The following is a 14,199-nucleotide window of genomic DNA, read 5'->3' as shown; positions in this document are numbered from 1 at the left end:
AAACTGATGTTACTCTGGTGTAAGCCACAGTGACAGCTTTCTCCTCAGGACGAAGGGACAAGATGAGCCCATGGGTAACACCTTGATAAGGATGCCGAATTCAATGGCTAGATATCTGAATTTGAGACTGGGTTCTTCTAGGACTCCTTTGAGCCACTGGGATCTTCTGCTGCTATGAGTGGGAAACCTGTACAAAAACCCGGGTGAATTCTGCCCTAATCTACCCCCCTAAATGGGAAGCACCGTGTCATCCTTCAGTCTCTTATTTGCAAAACAAGATCACCTTAAGAAACTGTGCCCCCCTTCTCCTCCTTTATCCTTCCCAACCCACCACCCTTCCACTCCTCTCTTCTGCACACTCCACCATGAAGCAACTCCCCCCTCCTGCCTGAACTCCGCTCCCCCTCTCCCAACAATTCTGACGTTTAATCACCCAAAAGCAACTGCATCATGCCAGGGAGCCCAACGAAGGAGGCTCCTGTGCAGCAGCCAGGGCGCGGACGCCCGGTGCAGGGTCTCCTTCATGCCAACACACCTGGGGAGCTGCAGAGCATCCAGCAGCTGCCGCCTCCACGCACCTCCTCTCCTCTCCCCTCCTCTTGCTCCTGCCCCCCCTCTCAGCCACTCCAATAAAATTGCATTTAGGACCAGTTTCATTATTAGTTCACAGCATGATAAGGCTTAAAACAAACCTCTTTTTCAAGGGTTTTCTAAAACTGGCCAAGATTCACTGTGTGCAGCCCAAAGCGTGGTGCTGCTGCAAACAAAACCCTGCCAGCAATACTGCAGGACACCGTCGTTATTTACTGATGAGTTGTTTCTTCACAAATGAGCTACCCAATATTCATTACAAGCCCTGGGGGAACAGGCCCCTTTCATCTACAAGAGGAACTTTCAAAATTCGCAGAAAATGGATTTGCCTTTATGTATATGCCATCAAACACATGGACTGGCAGCTTTAGTCCCAATACCAACACCCACAAATTTCACATTTTCTAATTCAATTTAAATAACGATGGGGTAGAGACGCTGCTTTCATTTGCCCCTATTTTTAAAGAAACTCTCAAGAAGATTAGGCTGTGTCACAAATCTGAGCTGTTCTTCACACAGAACAAGAAGAACATCACTCTGCACCACAACGAAGAAAGAATTACTGAAATATTAGGTAGCATCATTAATTTGATCAAAAGATTTATGTTCACACACATATGCAGTACATAATCCTCATACACAGCTGGCAAAGCTGACGTTTAGGGGACATATCAAAAAGAGCTGTTTCCACTGTGCTGAAGTACAAGGAGTTCTCCCTTCACTGACTACTGTTATTTTCATGCGTAATTGTTCCTGCGTAAATTTTTGGAAGCCTCAAACGAGGTTCAGAGCAGCAAATACCAGATGGAAAATTAACCACCAGTGCAATACTATATTCCTTAGTGCTGCTAGTGAAACTCCTGCCTGTCAGCCTGCACTCCCCTTTGTGACTGACTTCCCCAACCTGCTAAGTACAAGAACAGTATAATCCTTTTTCACAGCTGCACTGTGAAATTTAGTAGATTATTTGCACATGCACTGAGAATTTTAGCTGAAACGAACTAACAGCAAAAATCTGTCCTTTTTTAGAAGCAGATCATTCCACAGCACAGAAAACTTCTGGAAAACAAACAAATAAAAACCCCCAAAATGAAACAAAAAACCAAACTAAAGCAAACAAACAAAACAAAAGCAAACAAACAAACAAAAACCAAAATGAAAACAGAAACAACCACACAAATCTTTTTGGACTATAGCAAATACAGCCTCATGTAACAGAACGCCTAAACCATGCCATCTCATGTCAGTTTTGACAAATGATAACAGGCATCTCCTTCCCATCTCCTTTCCACATTTGCTGCTCACTTTTGGACCAAGAGGACTTCTTTCTGACCCAAGACTGTCGATTCCCCAGCAATAAAGGCTCATGAACACCACTTAGAACACTGCCATGTACCAACAAGCCCAGCACACCTGAACATCTGTTTCCAGGTTAATAATCTCAGTAATTCTTTGGACCTGCCACACTGCACAAATAAAAACACTAACGTGCATGCTTTTTGCTAAACCTTTCAGATCAAACTTCCAGCATGAGATTTCTTCACAGACAGGATGAGGCAGGAAAATTCTGCAAATGGAAAGTGTTCAGGAGTCTCTCACATAGAACCATCTATGGATTTAAATACCTTTACTTTATCAATGCATTGCTTAGAATAGAAATTAACAAATTCATTTGCTATCAGATTTTCTTTTGTAGAAACTTATTAAAAGATGTAATTGTTCTGCTACCACCTCCATAAGGCAGGACCAGAGAGAACTAGTCATCATATACAAGACCACAAGGAACTGCAGTTCTAACTCAACCCCAAATTTCTAGTTGGAACAGAGTGAAAGAGTTGGGACAAGCCTGCCAGTCTCATGAACGGATGAATCCGACAGATGCATTAAGGTCCTCTCTCTCTGTCAGTATCCTAAGCTACTCAAGCTTGTCCAACATATATGAGCTCCTCAGTTAACTTAGAAACAGTGCTAAAAAGCCATAATTTAAAAACAAACAAACAAACCAACCAACCCCAATTCAACACACACACCCCCCCACCCCAACCTGAAGCCCTGGCCAGAATAGTGAAAAAATCAGTTATAATTCTTGTTATGACTAATCGTTAGAAAGTGTGTCACTCCTGCACTTCCTGACTTCTCAGTTTGACAACTCATGATGTTTTGATACAGACTTCATACTTAATAGATGTATAATCACTTATCTGCCACACTGCTATTCTAGAAAGGCAATCTAAAAACTTAAATATGACTAGACAACTTGATTAATTCATAGTTAACATCAACCGCGACTGGATTACTCATAACAACAAGGAGAATTTCTGAAGGCTGTACCTTGATAGGTTTATTAAGATCTCCACCACAGAACGTCTGCAAGGGAACACTGAACTTCCTCCAGCATGGATTTAAGTTGTTCTTAATCACCTTAAAAAAATCACAGCATAACGTCACGTGAGGGATGTGGCATGCCAAGTCACTAAGAAACGTAACACGGGGGCTCTGCACGGCTGTCTAAGAGCAGCCTCAGTCAGTTCAGCCCTGACATGCATGGACGGCCACGCAAAAGCTCTGTAAGAAATAAAAACTTGAAGTTCAGGGTAAAGTGACATTTTAGAGCCAAGCCAACCTAATAGCTCATCACCACGGAAAGGGAGGACAGTCCTGCCACTCCTCCCGCTTGGTGCATGGTCGGACTCTTAACTGAGCCAGCTTAACCCAGTCACCAAGCAGCAAATAAACAATTTTCTGCCAGGTCAGTGAGCAGAATCCCTTTTTTAGGATACAACTTTCACTGCAGAACTGGTGCAAAGCACGACCAGGAGTGGGACTCCCACTTTCGGTAGCAAGCTGTCTGATCAACTCAAGAAAAAGATCAGCGTAGAAATACTACCTCTGATCTGTACACCAGCTGCCACGTTCCAGCATCACTCGGCTTGTAAAACTCCAAAAACGGATCCGATTTACCTAAGAAATCCTGCAAACAAAAACCCAACACAAGTAATCAGCCTCCTGTATTTTACTCAGATGAGAGAAGAGCTGGCTAATCAGAACACAATACTTCAAACAAAGCACAAAGTCAAACGAACTATACATTCGTTTTCCTCTCTTATTTTACTTTTCTCTCTTAAAAAAACTGCTGCACTTTCTAAGTGATCAGAATTTATCAGCTCCGATTCCAAGACCGCCTCCTCAGACCATTTTTGTCACTATAAATCACGTCATTTTGCCGACTGAGCAGTGAGGTCACCAAACCCCTGGACTGGTCCTTGGCTTAAAACAACATCGAGGCAGCATACCTAAATTTCTACCTTTTCTTCCTTCGTAACATTACAGAAAGCTCAGTTCACAGCTACAACATTAATTGGAAACAACTATGTAAACAAACTGTATTAATATATAGAATATTCCAAAGCCAAAATAATCCCCCAAAACCTAAACCCAGCGGTTAATTTTCTGGTTTGACATTGTGGTTTTCAACATGAAATTATGTCTCCAGTTTACTTCACTATAAGTAACGAAACACAGTTAGCCTCGTTTTGTACATGGGTTACCCAGCTTAGAGAGAGATTCCTGGCCAAAAGGCACTAACTGTAAATATCACAGAAGCTTCAATATAATTTAAAAAAATCAATACCTTTTTGTCCAAGTTTCGGGCTTCAATTTCCAAGTACACAACTCTGGTATCTTTAATCTCCTCTGCTGAAATCTGTGCCACAGAAAATAATAAAAAAAATAAATAAATAAATAAGAAAGCCCACAGCGATTTGCTCCTACTTTGTCCATGAAAGAAGCCGTAGTTACAAACCTCTTTCCCGTACATGTGCAGCATTTGAAGATATACTGACAGAAAACCAGAAATGTTACGTCGTCCCAGACAACACATGAAAAAATGCAAAACCATTTTTTCCACACAACAACCTTACTTACCGTAATGGTGCCCTTTCCTGCTGGCTTTCCCTGCTTCAACTCCAGCGGTCGGGTGAACACCGAGCTGGACACAACCTAAGGGTGAAAGACAAATAATATAAATACCAAGCTGGACAAAGAGCAAAGAATTACTCTTCAGGAACAAAATGTTCAAACTCTCCTAAAAGATCTAAAAGGATTAAAATGCATTTCCAACAGCGACAGCCGTCAGTTTCTGCTCCTGAACAGTCTGAAAATTCTCTTCTCTCACTATCCACATAGCAGTACCCACTAACACGTCTCCAAACTTAACTTTAGCCTCCTATTTTTGCTACCCCCGAGACACAAGAGGCATTTTAATCACAAGTAGCCAAAAAGCTACTAAAAATCAGAAAAACACTATTTAATTTATTAAGCCTTTCTTTAATAACATGAACTGCACTTTTCTCCTACCTGGCTATACAAACCCCTCCTCAGGAACTGAATACAGACTCTCCAATGCCCTTATTTCCCCAAATTTACTGCCTGATGATCACTTTGGGCAAAGGAAACTCCATCAGAGCTCTCCAAGCACCACGCCTTCCTTACTCCCAGACTGCCTTCAGTGCTACAAGCGCCTCCCAAGTTAAGCAATTAACTGGAAACCACGTGTATTTCTAACCTTCGCTTTGTGACTGACACAACGATGTTTCTAACGATGATCTACAGGACTGCAAACCGCAAATCCGAACGCGCCAAAGCCTTCGATAAAGCAGTCTTTCACCCCACGTTTCATAATAAACCCAGCGCCTGCTGCCACGTTGTAGATCACTCAACACGCCTCTACTCATACCTGTCCCAGCGTGCACTCGACCCCTCCGAGGTAGTCATCGTCGTTTAAATCGAAGGACTTGTTATCGATATCATACACGCCGAACCTCAGCTTCTGCACTTTCTCAAAGTAGTAGTCCACAACCAGTTTCTTGCAGAATTCAGGGTTTTGGCAGTTCTTGATCCTCTCCGTGCGATCCAGCTGCACAAACACGGAAGCAAAGCCGTTGATGATGAGTAAGAACCACGCTTTCTACCACACAGCTTTTAATCCCTGCCCCCGGGGCTCTGCGCCGGTCGAACGCAGGCACCAGCCCGGCTGTGCACCCAGGACTGTGCCCTGCGCTTGGTGATGAACCAGGCCGCTGCCGCCAGGCTGACCAACGGCTCGCCAAGAGAGGAGACCGCATCGGATAGTAAATGTTATCATTTGGGAAAACTCTGAAAATCAGGCGAAGAAAGGCTGGTGAAACACTGTATTCTGGCCTGTGCGCTCTGGGTAAAGGGAAGAGGACTGGCCGTATCACAGCAGGCAAATAAAGTCCCCACGCAACTCAGAGCAAACGTACAAGCAATTAATGAAACCCATGAACTTAAAACTCCAGAGTGTGAGCGCAGGCATCGGGGACTGCTCGTTGAATGCAAATCTGAGCTAAACCTATCGCGCCCCGCCAGGAAAACCCACGGGATGGAGCCGGGGCAATGCGGGTGTGCCCGCGCCCGAGGGCTACGCGGGCCGCCGGCCGCCCTTACCTCGGCCCACCGGCCGCCGCCCACGTCCTGGAGCAAGACGCAGAGAGGATCCGACCTGGAGCCCAGGTCCCTGTCGAGGAGGCTCCGGCAGGACACCGACAGCTCCACCCTGGTCACGCACCCGGCCATCTGCGGGCAGAGCACACGGTCAGAGGGTCAGGCCGCCGCCGCGCCCCCGCCCCGCGCTCCCGCCCCGCGCCCCCGCTGCTCCCGGCGGCGCGCGCGGCCGGGGGCGGGGCCGGGGCTCCTCGGAGCGCGCCCGCAGCACCGCCCCAGCCGGGGGGGGAGGGCCCGGCTGCGGGTCCTGCCTGCCCGGGGAAGGGGGGGGCCCGGCTGCGGGTCCTGCCTGCCCCTGAGGGGGGGGGGCCCGGCTGCGGCCCGCGCCTGCCCCGCAGCGCCGCCGGCCCGCTGCCCGCTCCCCAGCCCCGGCAGGAGGAAGGAGCGCGGCTACCGCGGCGCCGGGCACCCACCGCGGCCCGGCCCGGCCCGGCCCCGCCGCCCTTCCCTCCGCCTCTGTCCTGCGCGTATTTTCCTGGGGCTCTGCCCGCGGCCGGGCTGGCGGGAGGCGGCGGAGCAGGGGCCCTGCCCGCGCCCGGTGCGCGCCGCTCCCGACCGCCCCCCGCTCGCCCCCGGGGGAAGCGAGTTCCTGCACACTCCCTGGGGGCAGCTGTCGATGGAACAAGGGCCGAGGCCCACGGTCTGCCCGCGCAGGTGCTCTCACAGCCCGCACGGGGAAAGGGAACGCTCTCGGGGCCTGCGGGCAGCACCCACCCACACCGAGGGGCTGAACCGGCTCAGCGCGGTGGAGGAGCTGTAAGAGCCCCCAGCCTGCGAGACCTCCCTTCCCTCCTCACGGGCTCGGCCACGGCCCCCTTCCTTTGCGGTGCTGCCTTCAGACAAGAACGTAACAAGGCGATAGCTAAATTTTATTACATATCAAGGAACAGCTATAATTCTCAAAACTGGATTTATAAATAAGCCTTCAAGCATCAAAACATTCAAGAGACTGGGCAGCCTGAGAGCTCTAACAAGTACTTCAAATGTGAATATTTCACAGAGAAGCGCCTTCAGAGTTTCAAAAATAAGGAAATAATTGTTTGCTCTTTCTAGCGTCTGAGTATCCACGTGGCCTTCTCATACTTCCATGGTGTAAATATTTATCTCAATAAACATGAGCTTTTATTAGACAACATTTAATCCCTTAGACCTCCCAGTCTGCAACCCACCCTGGACAGATGTTAACGACGTCACTTAATACACTACTGCATGTCACTCGGATGTTCCAGGGATGGCGGCAGGACAAAACCGGCCCTCAGTAAGAACCAGCAAAGCTTTAGGCAAAGAGGATCATAGTTCAGCTTTCTGCTAAGGATGTCATCATCATCTGCTTTAACAACAGCATTTTCAAAGAGGCTAGTTTGACATAGTCTGGTCAACCGTTCAAACTACTAGTTAGAGCCATCCATCTTCCACTTCAGTTGCCTTCAACACCAAATACAAGTCACAAAAGAAACCACTGCCCTTAATAAATACGTTCCTCCTAAAATCACAAGTCACAGGTATCAATTTTTTCTTTAGCTACACGTACCATTCCACCAGACCAGCTTACACCTCACACAATCTCACACCTGCGCAGTCTGCGGTTCTACAACCAACTGTACACATTTGTATGACACCAGTGGTTTGACAACAAGGAAGATCAGGACAGCCAGCCTTGGCTCCCGTGCCAACATTTCTCCTCTATTTTTCCTCTACCGCAGAGATTTCTGTACCAACAGGAGACAGAACCAGGAGCCACCTTTCCTCCCCACTAGAGCACAAAGGATCCGGAGTAAAGTTAACCTCAAAGAAACAGCTCGCTGTAAGCTTTAGCATCCCCAAACAGCAGCGGTCCCTTTCTAGGAGGAAACCATTACTACAGGTCTCAAGCCGCACGCAGAAGCAGTCCATACATATTTATTCCATATTACAAAGACACCGCTAAGGAAAAGTTAAAAGTTCGAGATGGGAACTGTTAAACCACACGATGAAGCCAGGAGGTGAAGTGATGCAAGTCCTCAAACCCAACCACCTCCCATCTGCTATCTGAATCTCTCCTCCAGATCAGCAGCAATGAAATTATTAAAGCCCTCCACTGTTTCACGGATTTATCTTTCAGGACACCAATACCCAGAAGCCTGTCTCATCCTACTGTTTTGGATTTAGTAGCGGCATAGGATTTCCCTTGAAACGCAGCCCAGGTGTTCTGGTGAACCCCTGGGAAGTCACAAACCACAAGGGATCCTTTCCCGCTACATCCCCCAGCTCCACCCGGAGATCGCAGGGCACCAGCTGATGCACATGACAACCAGGACGCAGCAGAGCGCAGCCAGGCCGGCTGCTCGGAGCGCCTGAGCAAGAACTGTTCTCCAACAGGCTGTACTCTCTCCTCACCAGCTCAGTAGATAACGAGCAGGTTTAAGAAGTATAGACAGAACCCTTAAGGAGCTATCACTCCTCTTTCCATAACACATTCAAATAAAAAAAACTCATGTTTAATCTGAAAACATCAGTTTGAACCTCAGCCAGCAATTGTTTATATATTGCTGCCTACAGACATCCTTCAAGAGCCCACACACAGGTTTTTTCACTTCACAGCTTTCCAAAAACACTGTATGGTGTTCTCCAGTTTCAGTCCATTCCTTGAATAATAGAAGAAAATCCTGCTCGTAGGCTAGTCTGGGTATCTCAGCAGCAAGAACAAGGAGGAGGTGGTCTGTTAAGACACAACACCCATTTCAGTCAAGCCTGAAGATCTGCTTAGGCTCTAGATAAGCACCTTCACCCAGTTATCTGGCTCGCACGGTTAGTGGGAGAAGTGCAAATGTCTTGAAACCTGTCTGCATCTGAAAAGCTTAAAAAAAGATCAAAAGCTTAACATATTTTAATTCCCAAACACACACTTACAAAAATACTGAATGGAGGCGGGGGGGGGAAACAGTGGAGTTGGTCAGCAATTAGGAGAACTGGCCCCAACTTCAGTTATCAGCTATTTTTAAACAAGATTTAACGATGATAAGCATTGGCTCAAATATTCTGTTTTCCTCCCTAAAGCAAGAATTCTGGAATTTACTTTCATTCTTCATAGCAAACTGTATTTTACTATAGTAATTGCATCTCTTTTCCCATAAAAGAAAAAGGAATTGTTTATGCGAGATCTATCCGTGGACTTTCATCTCCACCTGCCTCCATAAAGGCTCTGCTCCTCTTCCTCAGAGGAGTGACCATCCTGAAAGCTCTGACAATGCCATCGATCGGCACCTGGACTTACAACAACCCCACGCCTAATGCAACCTCCCCTCCCGTTTCTCTTTAAGCTGAAGCCTGCAATGCTTTATCTTTTCTCTTAAGCTTCTGTTCCAAACAGAAGCTGTTCCACACAACCCTGCAACACCTTCTTGATATGTCATCGCTGTGGAAGCTGCCCAGCTGGCCCGTGGCAGCTCGCTCCCGAGGAGCCAGCACTGCACCGTCGGTACGGCTCGGAGCAACGCCGACCGAGCAGTAATGCTTCATCACTTACCAGCTCTGTGTAACTCACACATGACGAGAGAAAACGGCTCTAGTGCTCAAACAGTGCACGAAGGCTCTGATCCCAGGCTAAGTATAGAGTTTGGTGTAATTAAACTGAAAGAACTTGGGGGTTTATTATTTTTATTAATTGCCTTCCTTTTTTCCTTGGCATGCACTCAAAGAACACCAATCTCACTCAGCTTGCAGATTCGAGGCAACATTTCAAAAACAAATTTCATGTTGTTTCACTGAGTTTTCCTAGAGCATACTGATACTTATATCCATTCATACACACAAAGAAAATGTAGCTTGCAACAACTAATCTTTACTACGACAGAACATTATTTACATTTGTTGCAACACTCAAATTTTTCTACTTTCTAACAGTTCCAAAAATTCTAAAATTCCTTGATTACTTATTTCCCCCCCCTCACAACCACCCCTGATAACTAATCTTTGTCTCTTATTTGAAACATCTGGTTTACAGAAGACAATGAATATTTCCAAAGCAAAAATAGCAGCTAAAGCAAACTGCTTTCCATAAATGTATTAAAACACATTCAACTTATAGACGATTTATTACAGATTGATCCTTAACAGGTTGCAAAGACGACAATTTAACAATCTCTCCAGCTTACTCGCCACTAGCAGATTAAGGTACAGCATGGTCTGGAAGTCACAAAACTATTCTAGCAGCAGAAATTCAGTTTGCCATGTAAAAATGAACTCCAAACATGGTAATAAATTCAAACTCTATTTAAAATACATAAAACAGAGCCACTGGGTGCATCCCAGCATGGCGGGTTCACAAGGAAAGGCAACGTAAGCAAGCCACGGGGTGAGTGCTGTTGTTGGAAACAGCCCGTAAAATCACAGCTGATGTTCTGTTACGCCCCCACAATCAACAATTTATGGTGACAACAGCCACACACACCTGATCCACTGCTCGCACAACTCAGGGATCTCACTGTTTAGAGGCATCCCCTGTGAGGTTTCACCTTGAGCTGAATTCTGCACATTCCTTTCTCAAGGGAAGAATTTCCAACACTCAGCTTCAGATCCATCAGGCACCTGTTTTTTTTTTTCCTTTAGTTAGAATTGCACATACCACCACATTTTAAGGATAAACAATACATCACCCATATTATCCCTATCCCTCCAGAGCCAAATACTATCCACAGAAGTCTGCAAGATCGGGAGCACACACTGCAGAGAAGTCTTTCACTGCTCAACCAGACGTCATTCCCAGTTATTCAAGTAAAACACACAATGGCTCCCGACTCAGTGAGCTTTAAGAAGTGCTCAGACAACCAAACCGACATCCAGTTTAAAAAGTCAAAATTATTTTTACTGTGCATACCACCTCTTCCCTGTAAAGGAGATCAAACTCCAATAGTTGCGTAATAAACGTGGAGAAGATAAATAGAAGATAAACCCCATATTCCCAACAAAGCTGTTTTACACTGAATTGAAGCACACCAGTAAAGAAGTTGGCCCTAAATAATCAAACGGAGACCAAAAAAATGCTACATTCTAGGAGAATCACGTAGGAGATCCATGTAACACATTGAGAAGAACAAGGAACTACCTGCTACTTTCTGAAGTTTTACATAAGCATTTCAGAACTTCCAGCCCTTTTCACATGGTTCTACAGAAAAATCAACTTCCCTTCATACAGAACATTCTCCAATGTAAACAAAATCAACTCCAGACAAGTCTAACATTAATTTATAATTATTCTTCTAGTGATTCAGCTTAACTAAAGTTTAAAAGCAAATCAAATATAAGAGAAGAAAGCCCTGTCCACTTATGCTTGAAGAACGTGCCAGAACAAGAGTGCTGGAAGGTTCTGACTGTCCCAAGTCAGAGCTTTGGAGGGTCTCGCATTTCCCCAAAACGTCACACATGGGTGTCTGAAGCATAAACAAACTCCTCTGTACTTACCCCTCAGCAGCAGCAGTGCCATCGTTCAGTCGACTAAGGATCGAGTGTTGGACCACACAAGGCGAGAATTACTGGTTTTATATGCTTCCATGCCGCACTAAGGCTGAAAGCCAGAGGCTCCCCTTTCCCTTCAGGCTGGGGAGGACGGGGTGAAGAAGGGAAGCACAGGGCGAGGGGGGTGTGACTCAGGTCACCCCAGTATGGCAGCTCACAGAAGCTACAGAGTCACCCGGAGGACAAGAAAAATCTAGTAACCTCATGGCATCAAACACCACCAGCAGGATTTTTAGTAGTGCCAGGAATGATGTCATCTAGAGAGAAAATGTTAGCGTTATCACAGAACCCAGCCTTGGGGGTCAGCTTGGTTTCACTGCTCCACGTACGATGGAATATAAGCAAGGATTCGGCACAAGAAAACATGCAGTTTGTTCCTAGTTAATCACACTAAAATTCTCCTCAACTACATCACCCTGTACAGGATACCCAACACGCTCCATTTCAGTGTACACCAAATATTACACATTAATTTAAAAACTTGGTTAACTCAAGCTTGAAGCTTTAATACATGTGCTTAAGGACAGCTGATTTCCAAGGAGCTTATTTTGTACTGGGCTGACCACAGCTTCTGCCTCACGTTCTGCTTACAAACACAACAGGAACGCCAGCAATCCTGCCAGCAGCATGGACCAACTGCAATTTTCACCATCTTGGCCTTATGCTACCCCACAACTCAAGAAATCCACCCAACACACGGAACAGAGCAACCCAGCTAATAAATCTTGCACTTCCCAACAACCTGATGCAGTCCCCTCCTTGTCCATGGCTCAGTTTAACCCCACATCTCGTGGTTATCACCCTACTTTCTTCAGAACAGCTCCTCTCTTCTCCCGCTGCGATCCCCGAATGTGCAGCCCACCAGAAGCAATGCTTTCTCACATCACTAGTTCAGCTTTCAGGGGGCAGCCCGTTACGTTTCAGGTTTTGATATGACAAAGCTGACGCTGGTGCCAAGGTAGTGTCACAGCATCACTTTCTAAATGTAGAATCAAAATAAAAATTCTAATGTGACCCTACTTTCCTGAACCCTATAAGGCTCCAACAGAAATAATAAAGCTAGGTTTGTATCACTAGACGCACTAAAAAGCATCTTTATTTTAAGATGAGATTAAGAGAGTCTCATGAAAAAGACCACAGCCCACAAAAATTATTAGTAAATACAGCCTCTTTCCAGCACACCAGCTCCGCCATGGGCCCAGAAGCTCTGCAGAGAATATAAATGCCTACAATTTTTGCCACCATTTCATTATTCCTGGGGGCTTGGAGTCCTGGGACCTTGGACGGTTAAGACCAGCATTACTCCAGGCAGATAATACATCAGTATTCTCTATACCGTGTTCCAAGTTATCTGCCACCATACATTTTGACTGATCAATCAAAACTTTGTGGAAAGGGGGTTAATTAACTGTTATTACAAATTTGACATAAAACCTGAAACAAAAGGCATCTGCTAATTGTTAAAAAAAAAAAAACCAGAATACTGAATCCTCTCAAGAACACCTTTCTAACCAAACGGCTCTGGCAGCTGATCCAGTCCTGGTTAAGGAGTGTCCGTCATCCATCAGACAGCCTTGATTTCCAGGCTGAGCTCCCCGGGGAGGACAGACACACGGCGGAGAGCTGGCAAGTGTTTCCTACAGGGTGCACCAGCGAGGCTGTGCTGACACCGAACCACCCCAAGCCCCGACCAGAGGTAAGCAGCAGCACAGCCACCAGCCCAGACAAGCCCTTCCGAGCTCCGACTCCGACTGCAAGCCTTATGCAAAGAGGTTATTGACTCCTGCGCACCTAAGGCACTACTGAATGCACGTGAAGTTATGACCTACTTCTGCTTACTGAGTTGTCTCCACATGAACTGTGAAGCTCCAGTATCACCAGGAGAATCTGGGTTTCTCGTATCTGAAGGCAGCCCGTGGGTACAAGTGCTGAGCGTGCGCTGTGGCAACCCGACCTCCAAGACATTCGCGGAAACTGACTGAGAAGGCAAAGTTCCCATTTATAGAATCACAGAATTGTTTTGGTTAGAAAGGACCTTTGAGATCGTTGAGTCCAACCATTAACCCAGCACTGCCAAGTCCACCACTAAACCACATCCCTAAGCACCACATCTGTATGATAAAGTATCTACACGATAATATCTATCTATGTAATATATCTATAGAACATCTACACAATAATAAAAACAAGTTTATGACAGCTTAAAAAAAAGCTGAAATAAAGCACAAAAATCACAAATGGGATTGTAATTTCCAGCAGAAAATGCAAACAGGAACTCCAGTCATTTCATTTTCTTCACTGGAGCTTTCACCCCCCCAACGAACAAAAGCCAAGTCCCAGCTCTAGGGAAACACCATCTCCTACAAGTTCACCTGTACACTGTTCAGTGTTCACCTTTAGCTTATGCACCACCAACATCCCCCTAAATCACAACCAACAAGCTCAAAGACAGGCCTGTGTATGCCTTTACTATATATATATCCTCCACTTTTCTGAGAAATAAGTAAACCAACCGATAGAATCAACGTTGACCTATTTCAAGTATTAGTTTGTAACATATTACATTACAATGGGGTTCAGATTAACATCTGA

General features: G+C 45.9%; 1 protein-coding gene across 4 annotated transcripts in view; it reads right to left on the bottom strand.

Moving 5' to 3' along the window:
• Positions 1 to 14,199, bottom strand: part of CPNE1 (copine 1) — a 46,139-nt gene that overhangs the window by 11,606 nt on the left and 20,334 nt on the right. For all 4 annotated transcript variants that reach the window (XM_068419578.1, XM_068419581.1, XM_068419579.1 and 1 more), the window contains exons 2-7: positions 6,058 to 6,186; positions 5,327 to 5,506; positions 4,516 to 4,590; positions 4,223 to 4,294; positions 3,479 to 3,562; positions 2,923 to 3,012 (exon numbers count right to left, since the gene is read on the bottom strand). In XM_068419578.1, the coding sequence (XP_068275679.1) occupies positions 2,923 to 3,012; positions 3,479 to 3,562; positions 4,223 to 4,294; positions 4,516 to 4,590; positions 5,327 to 5,506; positions 6,058 to 6,186 (630 nt within the window). The remainder of the gene's footprint in view (positions 1 to 2,922; positions 3,013 to 3,478; positions 3,563 to 4,222; positions 4,295 to 4,515; positions 4,591 to 5,326; positions 5,507 to 6,057; positions 6,187 to 14,199) is intronic.

This window comes from Nyctibius grandis, chromosome 28, assembly GCF_013368605.1.
Source record: "Nyctibius grandis isolate bNycGra1 chromosome 28, bNycGra1.pri, whole genome shotgun sequence".
Taxonomy (NCBI): Eukaryota; Metazoa; Chordata; class Aves; order Nyctibiiformes; family Nyctibiidae; genus Nyctibius; species Nyctibius grandis.
This window is presented reverse-complemented; position numbering and strand designations above follow the sequence as displayed.